This window comes from Vicia villosa, unplaced genomic scaffold, assembly GCF_029867415.1.
Source record: "Vicia villosa cultivar HV-30 ecotype Madison, WI unplaced genomic scaffold, Vvil1.0 ctg.001758F_1_1, whole genome shotgun sequence".
Taxonomy (NCBI): Eukaryota; Viridiplantae; Streptophyta; class Magnoliopsida; order Fabales; family Fabaceae; genus Vicia; species Vicia villosa.
The window spans coordinates 137401-162065 of NW_026705718.1; the positions used below are offsets into that span (position 1 = coordinate 137401).

General features: G+C 30.0%; 2 protein-coding genes across 4 annotated transcripts; both read right to left on the reverse strand.

Moving 5' to 3' along the window:
• Positions 1-169: 169 nt before the first annotated feature.
• Positions 170-10035, reverse strand: LOC131636503 (uncharacterized). 2 transcript variants are annotated; one of them, XM_058907118.1, is made up of 19 exons: positions 8714-10035; positions 7904-8215; positions 7534-7773; positions 7307-7421; positions 6961-7103; positions 6193-6856; positions 5519-5583; positions 5324-5425; positions 5094-5236; positions 4390-4445; positions 3623-4287; positions 3312-3502; positions 2896-3202; positions 2432-2719; positions 2225-2334; positions 1728-2058; positions 964-1377; positions 573-813; positions 170-483 (listed from the first exon to the last, which is right to left on the reverse strand). In XM_058907118.1, the coding sequence occupies exons 1-19, from the start codon at positions 9971-9973 to the stop codon at positions 458-460; spliced, it is 5673 nt and encodes a 1890-aa protein (XP_058763101.1). In that variant the 5' UTR covers positions 9974-10035; the 3' UTR covers positions 170-457. The 2 variants fall into 2 exon arrangements, with proteins under 2 accessions (XP_058763101.1, XP_058763100.1); XM_058907117.1 differs by having other exon boundaries at positions 6961-7118.
• A 2655-nt stretch (positions 10036-12690) lies between these two features.
• Positions 12691-15773, reverse strand: LOC131636484 (exosome complex component RRP45A-like). 2 transcript variants are annotated; one of them, XM_058907096.1, is made up of 8 exons: positions 15643-15773; positions 14951-15399; positions 14733-14847; positions 14566-14646; positions 14279-14467; positions 13752-14014; positions 13370-13428; positions 12691-13173 (listed from the first exon to the last, which is right to left on the reverse strand). In XM_058907096.1, exons 2-8 carry the CDS (start codon positions 15391-15393, stop codon positions 12974-12976), a joined length of 1350 nt encoding a protein of 449 aa, XP_058763079.1. In that variant the 5' UTR covers positions 15394-15399; positions 15643-15773; the 3' UTR covers positions 12691-12973. The 2 variants fall into 2 exon arrangements, 1 of the variants encoding a protein (XP_058763079.1); XR_009294103.1 differs by having other exon boundaries at positions 13097-13173; positions 13747-14014.
• Positions 15774-24665: the final 8892 nt, after the last annotated feature.

The following is a 24665-nucleotide window of genomic DNA, read 5'->3' on the forward strand; positions in this document are numbered from 1 at the left end:
AAAACAAGTCCATCATCTTGCACTTTCAATAATAATTTTTGTATATAAAATTGTTTTGCTTTTGTCAAATTATTTAGTAATTTGATTCACACTTTTCAGTATCGATAAATAGAAAGTCTTAAATTCAAATTCACGTTTACAGCCTCAAAATAGTTGCATAGTATCAAGAAGAGAGAATGAAGCTTTTATTGATATTATTATTCGAAACAAAAATGGCATGCATAAGTGTCAGAGTGAATCAATTCATAAGAATGGCTTTCTATTGTACAGATACACAACTTTCTGCATATAACTAACTTATATACATAACATATACAAAAAGTAGGGTAAAATACACAAGAATAATAATGGATTGAGAAACATCAAATCTCCTAATAGAGAGAGGTATCTTCTGTTAGCCTGTACAGTTTGTTAGTTGTTATTGCTTGATTTCTTGTTCTCGTGTGAAACAGTTATGTCATCGCTTATTCGTCTTTTCCTTGCCTGCGGATATGCATTATTTCCATTGTGTCAGGATTTTAAGCACTATAAAGAGAACCAAAACTTTCTTAAATAATAGTAACATTACTCACCAAAAAAACTTGATTTCAAAGGAAAACGAATCGAAGAACCTCTAACTCTTAGCTCCCGGTTTTGTTTTTGACGACTATGTTTCTCTATAACTGCAGAACCGTTACTACTTTCTCCTGTCTGATAGTGTGCTACTTTACTTACCTTTTCATGGTACACAGCAGGTGGGGCAAGCCTCAATGGAGGCAAGTTTTCGAATTGCATAAATCTTTGATTTTTCTGCAAGCTGCTCAAGATCTCAAACTGCACAAACAAACAATATCACAAGAAGTCAAAATGTTAAACCAAATAAGAAAAATAATAAAAATCTCTTCCGTCTCCAAAACGATATGTAAAAGTATGAACAAGGTCATTATATTAATTGAATGAAGTAGAGGTTTGTTCGTATTTTACCCGTGATATTTGTTGTTGTCCTCCATACATATTCTCTGATAAATCGTTGTCATGGTGATGAATTGTACTTCCATGATGAGGGTGTTGGCGCCTTGATGAGAATCTATTGACCAAACCATTCTCTGTAACGATTGATTTGTTTCTAGACTTCTGGGGTTTTTGGTTAGGCAAACATATAGGGCATCCAGATGAAGATCCTTTGCTTGCCGACTCGACTTCAGAGGCTTCACAGTGGAGATGAATCGCATGGCCACAGTTGAAAATTCTAATTCCGGTGGTGACTGCATTCTTTGTAAGGAGGCAATTACAAATACAGCACACTGAACTCTTGGGAGCGAATCCATGGGAGGCCCCTTTCTTGAGTAAACTCATCGTATAGAATGTATCATCCTCTATCAAAGATTTTGCAGCATCCTAAGTGAAGAAAGAGAAACAAGAGAAAAGAATCAGGGAAAAACGAGAAACCGTTGGAAGTAGAAAATGAGAGGAGAGAAATTAATTTTTCTATAAAAATTCTAGATATTCCATGCAATACTAAAACAAGGACAGTTATAAATAAAAAATTGAACCGAACTGCACTGAAAAAGCCGAGCTGTGACTAATAGTTCATGAACTGAACCAGCCAAATATTCCATGCATGTCACTAGGACAACTGATAAATTTTAATAGAAAATGTTTGACGAAAAATAAGATATTTGGTAAATCTTGACAAGTGAATCCAATTTAAAATATTAAAGAAACCACAATGAACAAGTTTATCTTACCAGAATTCTTCTCTCAAAGCCATATGTCCCCAGCATCCCCAGTATGGTAAGTTTAAAATAGCCAAATTCTTGACTACCATTATCAGACAAGAGTTTGGACATGATAGCTGGAAGGTGAACATAACCTATCATTCCCTCAACAATCTCTTTAATGAATTGGGATAACAATTTTCTCAAGAGATCACCATTTCGGGACTGAGAAATCTTCCAACTGCTTTTATAGGTGTCTTTGTCCGGTTGTGAATCTGCTGATCCAGCTAGCACGCCAAAATAATTGTTTCTTTTATATGCTCTCTCTTCAACATATGAATCCATCAATGGGTCACAAAACCTGTATGAAAAACAAAGTATATTTGTAACATGAATATTATTATCAGCTATAAACCATACAAGTGATTTGTTACATCATGATTATTATAAAACTCATGTAATTAAGCTACAAATAAACTAATAAATAAGTGTGAAACAAAAACAATGCATGGTGATATTAAACTTACGAGTCAAGTAATTTAAACCAGTGTGCCTCTGACTCCTCAGGATTTAGACGAGGGGTGTTCCGCTGACATAGACCGATACAGGCATGCAATAAATCATACATGATATTCACCTATTGGATTTGTAGCCATTAAAAAGGTTAGGTTACGGAATACATGCAAAATATACTTGCACTGTACACCCATAAAAACAAACATGCATCTACGAACCTCTTTTGTTCTTAAAACAATGTTGAATACTTCCATATGAGAAGAATCTAGCTTGGGATGGTTCAACACTACAGCTTCCACAGCAGCATCAAGCTCAACAAATTTATCATTCAGATCAGAAAGTGTAAGTGAAAGAGCACTACCAACATCACCAACCCTTTCCAATAAGAAAGCGGCAGCATCTATAATGCCATATTCTTGGCACAGGCGTAAACAATGTTCCACACGATAGCTATCAAACATTTCTAGAAACTTTAGAACTGAACCCCGTTCATACTGGCATAACAGCTGCAAAATCAAAACAAAGGCATTAATAAAGCCCAATACTAAAGAGACATAAATTGGCACATGACACATCCCAAGAACAACAAGAAACACATTATGCTACACCTTTACAATCAAATTAGTTCTAGATAGCATGAGAAATAAACTGCCCACACAAAGACAATAGTGCAAAAACTCACCTCTAGGTAACGCTCAATAAGATCATCAGGCACATGACTAGGATTTTCACGCATATACTTGGGGAAATCGGATATATTTTCTAAGTAATCATGGATTCCTTGTGGGAGATCCTTATCCTGCTTTCCATTAGGGTGGTTTGTAAAAACATCCTTTGTCAAATTAGACAAGTCTAGGGTGCCAAATAAATGAAGCTCGATGAGTGTCTTTAAATAAAGAAAAAGACTTCTTCGATGAGAATGAAGTTTAGTGATGATATGGGAACTTTCATCAGTAAAATGTCTGGTAACTAAATGGAATGCACCTTCCCTACGATCAATAGAAAAGAGCATAAGTAAAAATGGAAACAAAGACGTCATAAATGCCATATAACATGCCAAGAGATTCTAACTTAAGTATATGTAATAAAGATGATTACCTGCTTAGTTCAACCAATTCAGGAATTCGAGATAGGACTGCTGATCGAATAGCAGCACGGTCATTGCCAATCAACTGTGAGAATGCTTTGTTGATAAAGGAGAAGGCATGAACAGGCTCGTCTACATCCTTCATATAGCTATCCAATGCAGCCACGTACTCATGTCTGATGGAATGAATCAATCCACAAACCTAAAACCCAACAAAAGAGTTAGTAAAATCATCTAACTAGGTAATATCAAATATCAATACTTAGTATTAGTACCACTATACTTCAAAAGATAGTATCACTAAATTGGACAATGTACCTACCTGATAATATTTGGCTCTCTCACATAAGTCTAGCAAAAATGGAACATCCCAATCGGACTCAGGAACTACTTCCAGAAGTGCAAGCACTTGCTTCTCTCTATTTTTTGGAGTTGAACTATGAGAAGAAACATTAGCTAAAAATTGATTATCCAATGTCAGATATTCCAATATTCGACAAAGCATGCCCTTTGAAACTTTAGCTCTTTGGCGAGCAACATAATAAGCTATGAACTCAAACAGACAGCCTTTATCCTTTGAAGGCCACTCTTTTGTTGATCCGTCATCACCACTACTAGAGGTTGTATCCGATGGAGCAACATTCATATCAGTTATTTGAATAAGAGCATCCACTGTATTCTGAACCAAAATATTTTCAGTTTCAGTAACATTATTATTTTCTTTGTTTTCTTCTTCGATGGGTTTATCAGCTGAATCCAGTGAAGATGAGCTGGAATTTGAAATTTTATCTTCCATGAGAGCACATCGGAGGACATCTAATGTAGCTTCGGTGTCTAACTCTAAGAGAAGATATAGATTCAGGTAAGGCTGTTTGGACACGGAATCTGAAGCAGTCCGTGATCTTATAGCACTGGAATCCTCTAACAAAAACTCTACAAGTTCTTTTCTAAGAGATGGCAACCGTGTAGGAGGAATAGTTCCATGGCCTACAATTATATGCAACAGATGAATCATGTGTATGTAGTATTACTGAAATACCTTTAAAATAGAAAATAAATAAAAGCAAGTGAAGATCCGGGAAAAAATACCTGGAGGAAAGGCAAGACCTATAAAACAGTACTTGAGATAAACCAGCATTCTATACCTGTTTAAAGGAGAAGCAAGAGAAGAAAAATACAGAATTAACTATTTCTATCAAGCTAAGACAATACTAACAAGTAACAATTTTCACTTTTGAGAAATGTAGTGAATGAACTGCTCTCATTTTTCACATACAGGTAGATAGAGAGAGCCACAGAATGGTTGAACCAATTTCCAAATGAAATTTCTGATTAGAATAAATGTCTAAAATTTTCTTATGATGATCAGAAATCCAATCTGGGAAAACAGAACTGGATTTAAATAAGGTCAACAGACGTTAAGTTGCATATAATAAATATATAAAGTTCTGTTCAAGCATATTTCTGATATGATGTTTCTTTATTTATTTGAAAAAGTAGTGAGGAGCCCTTATTAATTTGATTTTTTTCCCGTCCCAATTGAGGTCGAGGATGGGGAAGATATGTCTGAATTAGGAATGTTTACAGATATTCTCATCATTAATTAGCCTATTGAAACTGCCGCCAACTCAATTTGTCTTCTATTTTTCTTCTCAGAGATAAATTTCTTTTTTGGTTTACTGGATGAATACAAACAAAATCCATAAATCGGCATTCATCACTGACTAGTCAATTGTAATCCACATATATAGAGGAAGCAAAGAATATTAAATAAAAAGAGATAAACAGCTTACCCAAGTGCCTTAGCATTTTCCTTCTGGCTATTTTGTAGAACTGCAAAGAGCTCCTCAAGAGGTGCTCTAAAATCATCTAAGCCTTTATTAAAGAGATACACCAGAGCACTATATAGTCCATGCTCCCGGCATAATCTAACAACCTAGAAAGCATCAAATAATCATTCATCAGCTATGCAATAAAAGAATTGAATGGAAAGTAAACATATTTCAATTGATATAACAATAACCTGATTAAAATCCAAGGATGAAATATCCATGTGAAGCACACATTGCTCAACCCGCTGTAACCACCCTTTAGTGCTATAATACTCCACCAGTTCTTGCATAATCTTGATAAAAGAGAGACAAATTATAAGGATGAAACTAAAACATTAATATTAATAACCTATCATCCAACTACCACAAAAAACATGACCCAATACCTCAGGAGGTAGAGATCCAAGCATGTCCTTCAAAATATATGGCTCCAGAAGCTCCAAAAATGTTTCTGGAAAACATTACAAAGTATTTGCATTGATATACAATTGAAATTGGAAAAGGAAAGGAAAGATAAATAATGTAAGAGACTCTCTTCTTTCTATTCTTTTAATTTATCTTTCTCATACCTTTAATGAAGGTTAATTTTGTAAGACCCTTCATAATTTTCTTTTTCATACAACAATAACTACATTTCTTAATATTTGTGAAAGTGGCAAAATGACTTATAATAAAAAAATGGAGGTAGTATTATCATCTTTTATTAATACAATTTTCTTAATTTGTGTGAATAGGTCAGCTAAGTCACTCGTTTTAGGACAGAGGGAGTACTATTTGACAGTCATGAATTGATGAGACGTAAAAGAATTTCATTGTTCATGACTGTAATCATTTGAAACAATCTTCAGTTTATTTTCTGTTCATGATTCTTAATAATCTCTCTGTTCTACCGAATGTTGGGCAAATTGGCAAGAAAATGCGAATAAAAGCAACAGTTCCATGCCTCAGTGATGAGAATACATACATGGGATAAAATCAGGAAAAAGTGCATGAGAGAAATATGAGTAGCACCTCTTGAGGAAAAGATTTATAGAATCACAGAAGGCAAAGACAATAATACCTCTCTGTTGAACATGAACATCCACGAACTTGGAGAAAATTTTATCAAAAAGGATGTCTGTCCGTTTTATATGACAGCAAAATTCAACAGCAACTCCACCAACCCGGGTGAATTGTTCCTTGATTTCAGAGTGTACTGAATTACTTCTATTATTTGAATCATTGGATTGATCAGGTTTTCCAATTTGGTTGCAGAAAGCCACTGAAATATAGGAGAACACTTCGTCAACATATGATGTAAGCAACTCCTCCAAGAAGGGCATTATAGCCTCATGTATCGCATCCAAGGTTCTAGGTAGATCAACAACCCCATGAGCATGGCCGTCGTAAAGAGTCATTGCCATGTTCAAGGCACCCATCCAGTCACCTGCTTTTCGTAAAACCAAGATACGTTCTTTCCAAGGGAGAAGACGAGAAACAACAAGATGTGTTGGACCAAGTACATAAATAGAAGTTCCTCTTACAGCTATGGAGTTATGATAAGCTTTCTCAGGATTCCCATAAATGTTGATGAAGTGAGTATGATATGAAAGTAGTTCTTCTCCTCCAATACCATCTACACCAAAATTTGTTTGATGAAATACACCAAAACTTGTTTGATGAATCACAGTTCCATCTTTAGCAAATAAATTCAGCTGTCCAGTTGAAGTGAGCACTACCAGCATCTGAGCAAATACAATAACCTTTTAAATGCTGTTTACTGTTATTAAGAAGCAAAGAGATACAAGAAGAAGAATAAAAGGGAACGGAACAGAAGATGATTTAATACCTGATCATCTAACCATGCCAGACCTATAGCCGCACTGTCAAGAGACCATTCTCCATATACTTTTAATTCTGATTTGACCAATCTTGCAACCTGAACTTTCCGTTCCCAAGCAATTGCAAGCAACGAAACTCTTTCAACAGCTTCTGCAGACATATTTTCTACAAGAAAGTAAGCAAAAGAAGCCAACATGGATCTATATTATATATACACACATGTCACAGTGTCCTATACTTTGGATATTACTGTAGTCTATATGTCTACTGCTTGTGCTTAATAGTTTGTAAGTAACTGGTGTAATTACTGATACTATGGTATAATACCCAATTATAACAAAGTGAATCCATACCAGTAGAACTTGTTTGCGGCATGTGCTTCCATGCAGTATATGGCATAGAACCCTCCCGGATCCCATTTGGCCTAGAGAGTTGAGCATAGACTTCCAATGAAGGACTGAGCCGTACCTAAACAATGATCTAGTGTCTTCAGTAAATAATGCACAATTTTTCAACAAAGCTGAAGTAAAAAGTAGAGGACAGAAGGTACGGAACCAACACAAACATCTGAATTTCATACCACCAAGGCAGTTTGATGGGTGACAAATACAACCACACCTTCTTCAGCCAGAGAAGAGGCTTCATTGAAGAGTTTCCAACCTGCATCACCCCCGACAACACCTCCGACCATGCTACTTATACTGCTGGTTGAGACCGTGGTGTTTCCCTGAGAATAAGATGAGGCACTTGCACCGAGTTCGTCTAAAAGGAGTGGCGAAGCAGATAGCACCAAGCCTGTTCTTTGCCCGTCAAGAAGACACTGGGAAATTAATACAAGTTCACAAAGAAGAGATACATGAGACAAGTAGACATCAAATTAACTCACAAATCCTCTGTATAACACGGTGCTAAATTCAATCCATTGCATACAAATGCAAAATATGATGTACCTGAGTTTTGACGTTGAACCTATTAATCAAAACAACCACTGAGATATGATGTAAGAGAACCAGACCCTTACAATCACCCGTAACTGCTTTAAATTGACGAGTATTTTGAGGATCCTGTCCTAGAAAAAAAGCATGTACCACTGGTGCTGTATGTTCTCCACTAATAACTTTAACCACAATCCCTTTCTGTGTATCCCAAAGTTTAACATGACCATCACCATAACCGGCTAAAAGAAGATCTCCTTGCTGATTGAAAGACATGGACGTCACTGGAGCGTGTGATCGATCACCTTGTATACCAAGCATCAACATCTATCAAGTGAACGACATACACTGATAAATGAAACTACATCTTATACAACTCCTCTACCAAATAAATGCTTTAAAATGAAAAGGACCAGCATTATCAACTTATATACAAGGACAAATGATTATTCAAATTACTACTCCATGCTACACCACTTATCCACTAATAAGTAGTAAGGAGGATTTTGAGCAGATTTTATTTTCTGAGATAGTTTTTTCATTGTTTGATTAATTCTCGTTTTTTATCTAAAGTTAAAATAAACTGCATTGATATGTTGGGAATCTCATTCATTATGTCAAGTACCTTATATACTCCAAAAAAAATCTGCTTTCGTGCAAATCTAATATAAATATTTAGGAAGCAGTAAACATAACATGGAATATTAATTGCTATTGCTACTATTTACTATATCACATGAATATAGGCAAGTATATCAGTTTCAATAATTCAATTAACACAAACTTGGGCTTAGTTTGAAAAGCTGGATAGAATAAGGGAAAAACCTTTCCATCAGTATTATCCGCATGATGAATGGAATATTTACTCGGCACTAAAACAATGAGCCCTTTTGTCATTCCAACAGCAATGTAATTAGCATGAACCATCAAGACTTGAGCAGAACCATGATCACGCTTGAATGTTTGCGATGAAATGGTTCTTGTGATAGCATTATCAGCATCAACATCAAAATATCCTAATGTAATAGACCCTCTCCGAACGCCTTCAAGCCTCATTGGCTGCGCAGCTGCACCCTCTTCCAAATGCAAACCAGTTGAAGCATTCTTTTTCTCCAATTCCTCTGCTAAATCAAGTGGCTTCTTCAAAGACTCAGATTTTTTCTTTTTAAGATTTACACTTTCCAATTCCTCAAGTGTCTCTTCTACTAGTTCAAAAACATCACCTATTGAACTACCATCATCATCACCACCACCACCATCATCACCATCACCACCATCATCATTATCATTATCACCTCCACCGCTAACTTCATTCTCAATACCTCCAACAGAACCACCACTAACACTAACACCAACACTATTTACTATTTGTTCTTCTGTTTCTTCAACTCCCTTATAATCAAGACTAGTTTTCTTACCAAAACCATCATCATCATCAACATCAAAAGGCGTCCAATTCAAATTCAAATTCAAACCCTGATCATGATCATGATCATGACCATTTTCAACATCATTCAAGGAAGGAGAAACAGAACACTCATCTAAATCACTTTTCTCCTCACTCACAACCGGAGAATCATTCTTCACCTGAATATCACCACCATCAGCACCATTCACTTCAATTGCTGCAATTTCACCCTCATCAACAGAAGAAACACTCTCACTGCTCTCAATTTTCCTTTCCAATTCACTACCTTTATCGGAATCATCCGATTCAGTTCTGATCGACTGCGAACTCTTCCTCCGGGAAATAATCGCCGCCGCATGTGGCGTCGGTACGGATCTAGAAGCAGCGGCAGCGGCAGCAAGAGCGGCACCGGGTTTAGCATTGGGAGTGACACGGCCGAATAGGGAGGAGAATGGGCGGGGAGGTTTATCGGGTTTGACCCGGGAAATTGAAACGGGTACGGGTTGAGGAAATTGTGTGGGTTTGTTGTTGTGAGAAGGAGAGGAAGGAGGAGAGGGTGATGATGAGGATGAAGATGTATCGCAGTCGTTGAGAATTTCGTCGACGGTACGGTGGTGGGTGACGTGGACATCGGCATCAGTGTCGTCGGGGAGGAAGGAACGGAGGTCGAGTTCCATAGTTGGCAGTTGATTCAGTTCAGCTGTCGTGTGCTGTGGGTTTATGGAGTTTTTTTTTGCACAAACTAAAGAATATTCAATATTTATTATTTTTATTTTTCTTTTTATAATTTATTTACTTTTCATATTTATAATATTTTAATAAAAATCATTATCAATTTTTAAATGATATTAAATAAATTAAAATTATTCATCTTAAGTATTAGCTTATTTATATCAATACATTATAAAAAAAAAATTTAAGCAAATTGTTTTGCGTGAGAACATGATGGTGAATGGAACGATGGATATTGATTTCGATGTGGTGGATGAAGCTAACATGCAAGATTAGCACTTCAACGTTCAAGTTTGTGTTTGAATAAAGGGGGAATTTCAATGAGAGAGAGGATTATCTTCAAATGACGCACCTTTCTTTCTTCTATAGAGAGGTTTGTTGTAATTAATGTATGAAGGAGTCTCACGAAACGCGGTGAGAAGTCAGATTATATGGATGACTTTGATTTTATTTTTCTCTATTAGTTACAGATTGATACTTGATCTATATTCATCGCATTTGACAAGCCTTAGCATGTGGGCATTCTTTCCTCCTATACCGTTTTGTCCGGCCTTAAACAGTTGTCCTTTAGCTTTGACCTTTGTTGCAACAAATGGAATGGCTTTGTATTTGCTAACGCTCGCGTGTTGGAGAGAGGGGTATAGTAACTGACATGTGCCCCCTAATCTAGCTACTCACGCGATTTCCCTTTATAACGATAATTCGATGGTCGCGAAGGGATCTCTTTTATTGATTGTCGGGTGCCATTGTACGACTTACATTTGTTAGGGAAAGTCCACCAGTTTTTTGAAAAGGCTTCATCCGTTTGCTTCTTCATACTCTTGCCTTTATGAAAGCTTCCATCTATGAGTCTTTTTGTCTGAAGGTTCTGGAAGTTTTGACCTGAGCATACTTCTAACAAAGTTTATTCAGTTAACTCAATTTGCATGTTTGTTGAATCTCTATTTGCATTCTGAGATTTAGCAAGTGTATGTAAATATTTCCTATCTAGATTTTTATACACTTTGGTTCATTGTTATTTGCTCTTTAGTTATAGGGTCATGCTAACTTGTACCATAAGGCATGACCGACCCTAGGATAAGTCAGGAGTGCGACGACCTAAGGCCTAAGATTTTAGGGGCTCAAAATTTTTTAATACTCACATAATATTTTAAAAGAGTTATACATATACCGGGGTCATTTTTTTATATTGTAGTATTATAAAAAAATTACACACATGTTAAGCCCAAATTTTTATCTGCGTCACTTCACTTTCTTTTATTCTAATGTTCAGTTTCAATTTCAATACAATTTGCATCTTACATCCGTCAAGATATGATTGCACGCCTCTCAATCAAGAAACGCATATCAATTTGCAATCATAGATAGACATTCTAATCTCTAGTAAAAATATTGAATATCACTCCAATTCTCAATTCCCAATATCAATACTACTCCAATTCAATTGAATCACTTAAATCTCCAAGTCACTTGAATCTTGTTATGAAATTTTGTTGGGAGATAGAAGGAGCGTTGAAGACAAGTTTTCTATAGAATATTTTCAATTGTGAAATGTCTTTTTAAAAATAGTCTTGCCTTTCGAGTATTCAATGAAAAATTATATCAAGATAATAATGACAATTTTCTGAATTGATTAGAATGATTGCACGATTGAATATGATAATGCAAGATCATTTGAGACACATTCATGATCTTGAAAGAATGTTGTGTTAAAAGATCACAAGAGACATATTCATTGATATTTTGTAAAATTATTATTATGTATTAAAGTGTATTATATTAAATGAAATAGATTATTTTTCTTAGCTTTAGCCTAGGGCTCATAAAAAATTTATGTTGAAAAAATAGTAGTATTTAAATTCAATTCTATTGATATTCATGAAGAGAAAAGCTATCCATACACTATATTATTACACTACACCGTAATTTGTAATACAAAACATACTATTTTTATATTTTAATAATTTATTTTAACTTTGATTGATGTGCCAAGTTATTTTTCTTTGTTGCAGCATACGATGTACCTACGGTGTATGTACTAAATGGTGTCAACCTAGCACAGCTCATTAATGAATGATGGTTGCTTCCCTTTTAGGAGTAACGTAGCTTTTGCGGGATTATATTATCTTTTATCCAATAATATTTTGAGTTTGATTATATTTTGAGATTATAAAAAAAATTATTATTGAGATTAACAATTTAGATTGAAACATAATTCTTGGCAAAACATTATTATTGAGAAAGTTGATTCATCTAACTAATGTTGTTTCCTCTTAAACTAAGGGTGTGTCTGGATTAGCGGTTGACAGAATTAATTCTAACAGAATTGAGTTTGGTAGAATTGATTCTATCAGAATTGAGTTTAACAGAATTGATTTATGTTTGGATATATTTATGTAAAAGTGAATTGAATAATAAATTTCAATGTAAAAAACATCCTGAATCAATTATAGAAGCAGAAGCTACAAATTCTAACTTCAAGTAAAATCAATTCTGGAGACAGAATCAATTCTACTTTTACCTAAACAAACATCTTAAAATCACTCAAAATCAATTCTATATTTCTAGAAGTGCTTTTGGCCTTTCCAAAAGCCAAACCAAACATGCACTAAGAGGAAGCATCTGGTGGTTTAGATGGAATGAAGATAAATGGCCATGGTCATAGAAAATAGCAAGCTTTTGTTTACATAAGTAATCTGGTGATAAATATGTATACATGTTCTTGGTACCAATTTCAATCAGTATTCTGTTCTGTACTTTTACTATTTTCAATAACTACCCTAGTTTGTTAAAATTTTCTTAGTAAGTGTTGTCCTTTGAATTTGGCATGCCTAAATTCACAACTAGACTATTGAATTCCATTGCCCATTGAATATTTACAGCATTCCTCCCTGTCAACCACAGTTTCTTACATGATCGCGTTAACTAACCGCACATCTCATTGCTTAATTTCCGTTATTGGAAGATGCTTTTTTCTTCCTCTTGTTCTTGGGCTTCACAGCGTCATTCAGAGTCTTACCTTCATTACTCTGCCCAGCAGTTAGAGCTGGGTCAATTGGTTCAGAATCTGCCTTGATTTCCTGCGCTGGTTCTTCCGGCTTAGTCTCCCGTCTTGAATCCTTTCGTTTACTAGGAGTTGATTGTCCTGCATATTTTACAACAGTTCTAGCATAAATACACCAAAAGCACAGATGATGATGATGAATGATGATGAAATATTGAAATTTAAAAGGGGAGTCCAACCAAAAGCACCGATGAAATCATCAAGAAAAATGATGCACATTTTACATCTCAGCCACATAAACACCAATATTACAAGAAGATGAAAGAGAAGTAATTACCACGAGAAGCTAGAGAAGATTTTAGAAGATCTGAATTGACGCACTCTGAGTAAGGATCCCTGAGATGCGAAAGACCAAGTATACATTATATATCCAAAACTCAAAAGTTAAAAACCATAACGGCCGATAATAAATATATTACTTATTAATTTCAGCGGTTCACTTACTGTGAATATTACTTTAACAAGCTTATGCCATATAGGTTTATGTATTATCTATACATTGGCTATAAATAATAATCTTCCGTTCAATAAATTGTTCTTATAATAGATAATAGATTTACACGAATGAACTGAATGAGAAACAAGACTATGAATAAATTTAAAAATAAAATAAGATCCAAAAAAGCGATTAGTTCTTGGTGAACAAACTGACACCTTACCAACTTGAGGGACCGCCAATGAAATTCTTTGAGCTTTCATCCTTCTTGCTATTCTGTACTTTTTCTGATGACGCAGCTTCACATTCCATAAAATTCGCCTCATCTTTTAGCTTCAATGGGGCTAGATGCCTACCATCTTTATCAGCATACGATTGATTTTGTTTGGGAGCTAATCTGGCAGTGGTACCATATACATCCACGGCTACAGAGGAAGAATGGCGCTTAATCTTCTGTAGTGCTCTTTCAGTGTTACGCTTTTCAACCTACATCAATACAGACAATAAAAGAAATTGGCAAACAATATACATTCCATATGTGATTGTTATGGTAATCAAGACAGATTGCCAAAAGCATGCAAAATTTTATAATGGCATCAAGAAAAAAAAGATATCAAAGCACACTTCATTGTGATGAAAAGCAAACAGAGGTCAACACATAATATAGTTCTTCCTGTAACTATAAATAAACCAACCAGAAGATTTATAAATGAGGCCCTCGAATCTTAAGCGTAAAAGAGGAGAACTCACTGCGTCCTTTATCTTGGCTGTAATATCACCTGCTTTAACATGAGCAAGTTTCAAGCAATACATGATAACCCGTTGAGAGACCCCCTGTCCCCCAGGCTTTTGAATGCTACAAACATCACCATTTGCATTAAGTGTTGCAGTCACGCGTCCAGTCATTACAGCCTCTTCATGGTATGTCGGATCCAAGACCTAGAGAGCATCAAATAAAATCAAAGGACTGTTACTTCGTATATGTAACCATATGTAATAAAGGAGTTAGGGAGAGAGAGCGAGAGGGAGATCTGTACCACAAGATTTTCGTTACTGAAAAATCCAAAGGTGACAGCAATGGGAAGATGATGTATGATCAAAGGAAGTGGCTCGCGCACCTGCAATGCATATTATAGTTAACAGTTGCAGAAGCCAAATAGAAAATAGGGGCGTAAGCACACACTGTTAAACCGAGGAAGCTAACCTCAGGAGGATGCACTACAACTTGTTGACCATCGTCTCCCCCCAAAGAGCATTCAGGTCTTCTGAATGTCATCAGAGAAGCCAGTGCAGCAATATTTGCAGCATCAACAAGATTCCTGTTCACAAATTAAAACATAAAAACAATTACTTCGTTGTAGATAAGCTAATTAGCAAGTTGGGTTAGAAAGAAAAGAGAACATAAACAAAGCTGATTCTCACCCTACATTGTCCAGTATATGGATATCAACGCGAATGGCCCATACAAGTTTGGCTGAAAGAATGCAGAGCGATTCAGTGTCAATGGCTCTGCTTTCCCGTAAACCACGGTCTATAATGCGTCCTAACTCAACGGCAGACTCTCCCGGACGGCCAGGCTCAAAGGAAGGATCAGCCATGGGAGAGAATTCAGTGAAGATGGAAAATGTGCCTTCATTAGGCCTATCTCTGTAAGGCTGCACAAGTTGTCCACTCACAAAACTCATCACACGCGTCTCACCCAATTGGACCTCCGCGGATCCATTATCCCTTCCAAATTTAATGTTTAACTTGCGATAATCCAACGGGCCACGACCATCCACTCGAACCTCTGATAGCAGAGCACTTTCGATGAATTTCTTTTCATTAACTGTCAACCGCCAACAATTAGCTAATCTTTGCTCCATGCCACTCTGCTTAACAAAAAGAAAAAGGCTGATCACCAAGCAAGAACAAATACAATGGCATGGTGCAGCAGCTATATATAAGAGCCAGTGCAGAAGCAACTTGCAATGGCATCAACCATATAGGATGAAACTAAGTTCAGACATTTTTTCCAACAATCAAAAAAGGGGAAAATATTGAATTAAGTTGATAAATTATCACAATGTGGCATGAATATTTGGCATAGAAACAATCATAGAGAAGATGATTACCTTGAAGAATTGAGATCGAAAGCGACGAGAAGAGGAATTTCCTGCGCTGCTGCTAAATGGCAATGATGTGTGTAGACTAGGGTTTCTGGGTTTAAGCACAACGATTTCAAAGGGGGTATAAAAGAGAAACAGGTGTGCGGAAAGCGGTTATACATGACAAATTCTAATATGGATAATCTTTATAAGTGATTTTTGTGAATTAGTACTTAAAAGAAAATGTTTATAACTCCAATTACATTTGAGATTATCTCTTAGAAGTAAACAAATTGATGATCATTTATATTTTCAAAATTTAGATTTTAGTTTATTAGATATTAGTTTGATCAAAATAAAAGAAAATAAATATGTATCTACTATCGAATTGACATTAATATTATATTTTATTCATAAAATAAAAGAAGAATATCGTCGATTATTGTTAAAATGTCTAATAATTTTAAACATTAGTTTCTAGTGAACTACTTATAAAGGTAGACTACTATTGAACTCATGTTATTCTCGTGTATTGTTATCGATTGTTTAATAATTTCATACTGATTGATCGTTTTGTTATTGGTTTATAGTGGACATGTTTTGGGTTGACCTACGATCCACAACCAGACCAATTCACGTGGGTCAGATCTCTTTTAGGAGTTCAACTCGCTGACGGACAAGTGGACCTCAATCACTTGTCATCGCATATGAGAGTTTCTCCCTTTCATCTTTAGTATCAAAATCACCATTCAACTGTCACCCACGCTTCATGCCAGACAACCTAGAGACGGTTACAATAGTTTCTCTTATATAAGTGTGACTCTGAGTCTTACTCAAGTATGATTTATTACGTACTTGCAAAATTCCACCTTAATTTCTTATTGACATGAGCGTCGTAGTCATAGTGCTAACTTTTTTTGCAAGTACCATTTCCAGTCACCAAAGAACCATTTTAACTACACCAAAAACGTACTACGGTGGTCATCATCACCAGATCAATCATCCTCTACTCTAGTTCAAGATAATTTTCTTGGGAATCGAGATGAAGGTAGTTTATACACAACACACAAACCTTTCAATCTAATGAGACGCATTTTCCAATTGATAAAATTGTGATTGTTTTTCCACCAACGCGAATAATACCTTATATATGCAGTGAAACAAACTTGAGGCTGAAAATATAGGTATATTAATAAATCAATTAAGTGTCAACAATGTGCTAATTAGTAGTCAAAACATGATACAACATGATACAACACCTCTTATTAAGGTATACCATAAAAATATAGTTAATTGATTCATGGCTGAAAATATACCTTAATAATTTATTTTATGAAAAATTATATTAATAAATTATTAATATTGCTATTAATCTTGATTAAATGTGAATTTATTATATTATGGTAATTTCATATGTATTTACTTAATTTAATAAATAATATTAAGTGTCAACAATGTATTTTTTATTTAATATTTTGATATTTTTATAATTATGTCAGTATTTGAATAACTAATATTTTAATTATAAGTTAATAATATAAATAAATGAAAGTGTGTAATTTAGTTGGATTAAGGGTTACAAATAAAATATCAAGACTTAAATACAGATTTGACTCCCTAAATTTTTCAATTGCTTGATTTTAGCCCCATATTTCAATTGTTTGATTTTGGTTTCCCAAGTTTTTTAATTGCTTGATTTTGGTTCATAAATTTTAATTGCTTGATTTTGTCCCCTCAAGTTTGTCCCATTTTGCATTTGATAGTCCCTTAATGACATGTAGATTAAATTTCTCTTTTTTTTTTTTGCTCTTCCTCTTTTTTTTTCTTATCTACAATTATAACTTGGGACCAAAATCAAGCAATTGAAACAAGAGGACCAAAATCAAACAATTGAGAAATTTGGGGGACCAAAACTATATTTAAGTCAAAGATCAATTGTTAGTTGGTCCAGTAGTAATTGACGCTTGACTTGTTAAAAAAGATCACGATTCGGTCCCTACAACTATCTGTGAATTAGTAAATAAATTACCAAACTCATGAATCAATTAACTAACTAATAAAGAAAAAATAAACCTATTTGTCATCTTAATCTTAATATCTTAATATATACAAATACAAGGTTGTCATGATGGCAACCCTAGCCAAATGTCAACCTGATAACAACTCTAAGCCCAAATCCTAATTCTAAATTTACTAATTTAACCCCACACCCTAATTTTAACTTTACTAATTTAACCCTACATTAAGAATAAATATAATAATAATAATAATACCATTAATAATAATAATCATAATATAAATAATAATTAATATATATTACAAATCTTAATATATACAAATACAAGGTTGTCATGATGGCAACCCTAGCCAAATGTCAACCTGATAACAACTCTAAGCCCAAATCCTAATTCTAAATTTACTAATTTAACCCCACACCCTAATTTTAACTTTACTAATTTAACCCTACATTAAGAATAAATATAATAATAATAATAATACCATTAATAATAATAATCATAATATAAATAATAATTAATATATATTACAAAAATAATAATAATAATAATAATAATCATAACAAAAATAATATTAATAATAATATAAATAAATAATAAGTAATATATATTTATTGCCACAATCTTAAATCTATTAGTTATTAAATTGACAAAATATAAATAATTAAAATAATAATAATCATAACAATAATAATAATAATAATAATAATAATAATAATAATAATCATAACAAAAATAATATTAATAATTATTATTAATATTAATAATATAATAATAATAATTAAAATAATACTAATCATAACAAAAATAATATTAATAGTAATATAAATAATAGTTATTAATGTTATTAATAATAATAATAATAATAATCATAATATAAATAATAAGTAATATATATTTATTGCCACAATCTAAAATCTATTAGTTATTGAATTGACATGATATTAATAATTAAAATAATAATAATAACCATAACAACAACAAAAATAATAATCATAATAAAAATATTAATAATAATAATATAAATAAATAATAAGTAATATATATTTATTGCCACAATCTTAAATCTATTAGTTATTAAATTGACAAAATATAAATAATTAAAATAATAATAATCATAACAACAACAATAATAATAATAATAACTAAAATAATAATAATCATAACAAAATAATGTTAATAATTATTATTAATATTAATAACATAATAATAATAATAATAATTAAAATAATACTAATCATAACAAAAATAATGTTAATAGTAATATTAATAATAGTTATTAATGTTATTAATAATAACAACAATAATAATAATAATAATAATAATAATAATAATAATAATAATAATAATAATAATAATAATAATTTTATATTCACTTTTTTGTCCATCTAATTTATCAAATTTTTATTCATACAAAATAAATTACTTATTTAAATAATATTTTTTATTAAACCCCTATATTAATAATTAATTATAACTATAATAATAATAAAAAAACTCTTCAATTTAAGCATAAACCCTAATTTTAATTTTACTAATTTGATCCTATATAAAAAATAAATACTAATTATAAATATAATAATAATTATTACAATAATAATAATAAAAAATAATAAAGAATAAAGAATATATTATTTAATAATTGACACAATAATAATAATTAAAATAACAATAATTGAAATATAATAATAATAATATAAACAATAATATAAATAATAAAGAATAAATAATTTATTATCTAATAAGTGACACAATATTAATAATTAAAATAAAAATTTTATTTATTTTTTAATCTCTAATAAAACTAAAAACAAATTATTTAAAAACAAATATCATAAAATTACTATTTTGATATGCTATTTGTGTAGTATTTTATTTATTTTTTGATCTCTAATAAAATATCTCAACAAAATATTAAATAGAACTGTATTATTAATCTATTTAAATCTCTCATTTTTAATTTTTTTAATTAATCTATTTCATCTTTCTTATTCCATAACCACCTACCATTCATTAGACCTTTTATTCCATCGGTTATAAAATTTATTTGTACATTCAATTAATTTTCAATTTTATTCTTCAATTACTCTTATTCATTAAAATGGCCTTTTATTCCATATCTTCGGTTACAAAATTCATTTACATATTCAATGGATTCTCATTTTATTCTTCAATTCTATATAATCTGTCTCATCTTTCCTGCTTCTCAACTATCCTATTTATTCTCACCACGGATTCCAGTCATATATTTCTCAACAATCTTACTAATACTACGTCAAATACTATGATTAAACTTAGAATCAGTCAGATGTGGGATAATATGAACATTACTAGAAGAAAAGAAATAATTAGCACATATATGATCTTAATAGATGAAAAGGTACTCTCATTTCATCTATTTCTTTATTAAATTATTTTTTGTAAATATTTTCTTTTGCTTTTTTAATTTTAACTTTTTTTTAGCAATTATATACATGCAATGATACCAAGAAAGTTTTCATGCAAAAAAGGTTTTGGAAGAAGAGATGATTTATGTTATCGAAGGTTTTAAGGTATTAAAGACTAAGACAAAATATGATGTTGAAAATAATTCTTCAATGCTTCAATGGTATGGTGCTACAAAAGTGACTGCTCAAAAATGCGACTACAGAAAAATCTCTCGCTACATTTTTGAATTTGTTTGTTGTGTTACTATTTAGCCTTATATTTAATAGTTTTTTTTATTATATACAAAAGATATTAAATTTTTTAGTTATATGTAGTTGGGTTTATCATTGATATAAAATCCAATTGAAAAAAAAAACAATTGTTCATGTCAAAGTAGAAATATTATCGTAATTCTGAAAATTTACCTTTTTGGTCTTTCTTTACCTTTTTAATTTTAAATATAAGTGACTTAATACACTATAATTTAATTATTTTTAACTTTTTCATACTTGAATTACATATTTATCAACAAAAAAGAATTGAATCACATATGATCACAAAATAAATTTTTTTAATTGGCATGAGTGTAAATTGGGTAAGTGAGAATATATTATTTTTTAATCATCAAATAACACATTCATTATTTCTTTTGGTTGCTAATATATTCCATCTTTTATATACTATTTTTTCTCTCCATTGATTTTATACATACATATCAATTTTTAAAAATATTTGGTTACTTTGTTACAGGTATATATGTAACGCTATTTGGTGTTTTATTATATGATTAATAAGAAAATCTTAGTAATAATATTTGTTAATTATACTAATTTTTAAATATTTTTCAATTCTATTCCTTAAATATTAAAGCAATCACTTAAAATAATATTAATTAATAATAAATTTTAATTAATAAAATTGTGAGTTAGAATGTTTAATAAAATTTATTGTCTTTATAATATTTATTATTTTGCATACAAAGGTATAATTGGTCCACATTTTAGTAATGAATTGTTCTTTGTAACTTCTATTATCATTGTAAGAGTCATGTCATGTATGATATTTTTAATTTTTAATTTACAAAATATATTATTTGGCATAAAAATGTATAGTTGGTGTGTATTTTAGTAATTAATTGTGATAATATTCAGATACAATAAGATCTTAGAGTAAAGAGAGTGGGTCTTAAATATTTTAATGATAATTAAAATTAAAAGTTAATAATAATTTGAAAAATAAAAATTTAATAATAATAACATTATTAATAAAAAAAATTCAATTTTGATATAGTATTTAAGAGTTTAAAATATGAAGAGTTCATATCAAATAACGAATAGAAACAATATTATAGAAGGATATGTAAGAAAAATAGAATAACATAATAAAAAAATTTGACACAGTAATAAAATATTCTAATCATGAGGCTCAATTCTTGATTCCGTCTTACGATTAAAGTAGTGAAGGATTTTGATTATTACTTTTATTGCAACCTATATTTAGAAATTTATAATTTTTAAGTTTGTAAATTTCTAATAATCGAGGCTTATATTAGTGAAATAAATTTTCTTAAATATTTTTTCTTACCTTTTTAAAATAAGAAAAAAATGTTAAATTGCATTAAAAAATGTTTATAATGATGTAAGTAAAAAATTTGGGATTTTAACGCATAATTCAATGAGTAAAAATATTCACTTTTTGAAATATATAAATGGTAATAAAATTTATAAAAGTTAATGAGTATTAATAAAGTTTAATGATTATTAAAAAATTTAACATTAATTAAATTTATTTACATTGATCAATATAACATTTGAGAAGTGATAATAAAAAAGTTCAAATAAGTTTATTATACTAAAAGAAATTAATATAATCTTTTAAAAAATTAAATATTTCACACCCGCCTTTTATTTATATGGAATCCTAAAAATTATCTTCTATTTTTTATTTTATTATTTTATAATATTATATCATATCATTTAATCAATAATAAACATTGTAATTTGTTTCGTTAATATTTATTATAGGAGGTTAAAAGTAATGTACTGCACACTGAAGGTCTCCTAAAAAATTGTAACACAAATGAGTTACTATTGAAAATTTAAATAATAATAAATAGATAAAATATAAAAACTATTACAACAACTAAAATATACTTAAAGTGTTTATGTGTGCAATATTATAATTAAATATAATATATTATTTAAATTTATTGAACACTTTATAGTTAACAAAAAATTATCTTAATTAACTTTAAAACATTTATAAAATTTACAATCTATATTTAGATGCACTCTCGAATTTTAAATAATTTATTGTATTTAAAAAATATATGTACATTACAATATTTAAAAAATTACTTTATACTTTAATTTAATTTATTAAAATTATTATTTTTATATAATTAAAAAAACATAAACTATATATTCTGAAAAAAACCCGTGCAACGCACGGGTAATTTACCTAGTATATATAAATCCAAGGTTGTCATGATGGCAACCCTAGCCACATGTCACCTTGGTAGTATATATAAACAAAACTTGCCACATGTCACCTCGATAATAAATCTAAACAAAAATCCTAATTAAAAAATAAATAAATATAATAATTGTTATAATATGAAACCACAAATAATAATAATAATTATATAAATATGTAATATATAATATCTAAATATATAAAACAAATATATAAAACATTTGAGAAATAACTTATTTATGTAAAGATAAATTTGAGTGTTTCTTCAATTTTAATTCTATTTTATTTTATGTTAAGTAGATTTATATTAAGTATAGAGAAGAAATGAAAAAAATTAAATACGATTTTAATTTATATGCAGCAAATTATTTCTTATTTGAGTGTTTCTTTAATTTTAATCCTATTTAATTTTATATTAAGTGGATTTATATTAAGTATATTTATCTGTTACAATTAAAACTTCTAAGATATTTTGACCTATTACCACATTTTATTATTGTGCATGTTTCACTTTATTATTACGTTTGCTGCAAGTGAATTAAAATGTAATTTTGTTAAAATTAATGTGTTACTTTTTATTATCATTTATATTCTATTATACTATTTATTAAGAGATAAATGCATTTAATAAATTAATTTCAGTTTTATATTTCATTCTATTATATTGACTTTATTAGATTTTATTAAAATTTATAAGTTTTGAATGGCAAAATCAGTTATATTTTGAATTCATTGCTATCCAATTAATTTTTTCATAACAAATAAAATACTATATATATTTAGCCTTTGTTACTCATGAACTCATTCACCAATTTGTCCATGCGATTCCACAATGTTCTTTTAATATCATTCACATTTTATATTTTTTTCATTTTAAATTTTTTTATGTATTATTTTATTTCATTATTTATTTTTTTAACAATTTTGCAATCTTTATAAAATTGCAGTGTTCACATGAAAATTCATTCCTCTCAACAGTTATAAAGGTGAGTTTGCATTATATAAATTTTATGTAATATTTTATTTTATTATTTGTTATTTAAACAATTTGACAATTTTTTTAAAAAAATTCAATCCGTGTATTATAATTTATTTCTTAAGACAATTATAAAAGGTTATTGTATATGATATAAATTTCTAAATAGTTTTTTATAATTTTGATATTATATAACTTTTTAGTTTTTTTTTATCTTTGATCATCTTTTTTGTTATAGGAATTAAAATAATACCAATTATCAATTTCACGGCAGCCATGTGAAAATGAATATCAACGTTTGCATAATATTTAGTTTTGCAATGAAATTAACACTTTTATTTTCTCCACAAATGATGTGTAAATATTACTCTAATTTTAATAGTAATAATATATTTTGGTGTAAATTATTATAAATATATAAAAATCTCTTTCTATTCTATAACTACCTTCAACTTTTTAATTTTTAGATTTTTTTTTATCTCTTTGACTATACACTAAAGATACCATAAAAATTGATTTTGTCTCAATTTTATTTTGGGGCTAAATCATATATTTAATTGTATATAATTAAAATTTTAATCATGAGATTCAATGAAAGTTAGTTATCAATTTTTTTTTTTATATATCATAATAAATATTAAAAAATATTAATAAATATATTTTATTATTATTATTATTATTATTATTATTATTATTATTATTATTCTATTTCTATCCCAATTCCAATTATAAATTGAAATATTAAGCCTTATAAAAATATTTACATTCCTATTTCAATTATTAATGATATCTAATAAAATAATAATAACAGTTATAAAGATATTATTATTTAAAACTTGGTTACATTTTACCATTTTTATAATGAAATTTTATTTTAATTGATGCATTCATTGTTTATTTTCAAAATATAAATTTATTTCTAAAAAATTATTATAATATTTTATTTATATTCCTATATTACAATTTTTTTAAAATTTTAATATTACTCTAATTCTAATAGTAATTATATATTTTGGTGTAAATTATTTTATATATATATATATATATATATATATATATATATATATATATATATATATATATATATATATATATATATATATATATATATATATATATATATATATATATAGCTTTTCTATTTCATAACCACCCAC

Excerpts from the sequence above, each read along its gene's own strand:
- LOC131636503 (XM_058907117.1), bottom strand. The coding sequence starts at position 9,973 with ATGGAACTCGACCTCCGTTCCTTCCTCCCCGACGACACTGATGCCGAT. Across the intron at positions 5,584-6,192 it reads TGTTCATGTTCAACAGAGAG|AAACATTTTTGGAGCTTCTG; the intron begins GTATTATTGTCT and ends AATGTTTTCCAG. Across the intron at positions 2,335-2,431 it reads TTGTTTTAAGAACAAAAGAG|GTGAATATCATGTATGATTT; the intron begins GTTCGTAGATGC and ends CAAATCCAATAG.
- LOC131636484 (XM_058907096.1), bottom strand. The coding sequence starts at position 15,393 with ATGGAGCAAAGATTAGCTAATTGTTGGCGGTTGACAGTTAATGAAAAG. Across the intron at positions 14,848-14,950 it reads CATATACTGGACAATGTAGG|GAATCTTGTTGATGCTGCAA; the intron begins GTGAGAATCAGC and ends ATTTGTGAACAG. Across the intron at positions 14,647-14,732 it reads TTGTAGTGCATCCTCCTGAG|GTGCGCGAGCCACTTCCTTT; the intron begins GTTAGCTTCCTC and ends TATGCATTGCAG.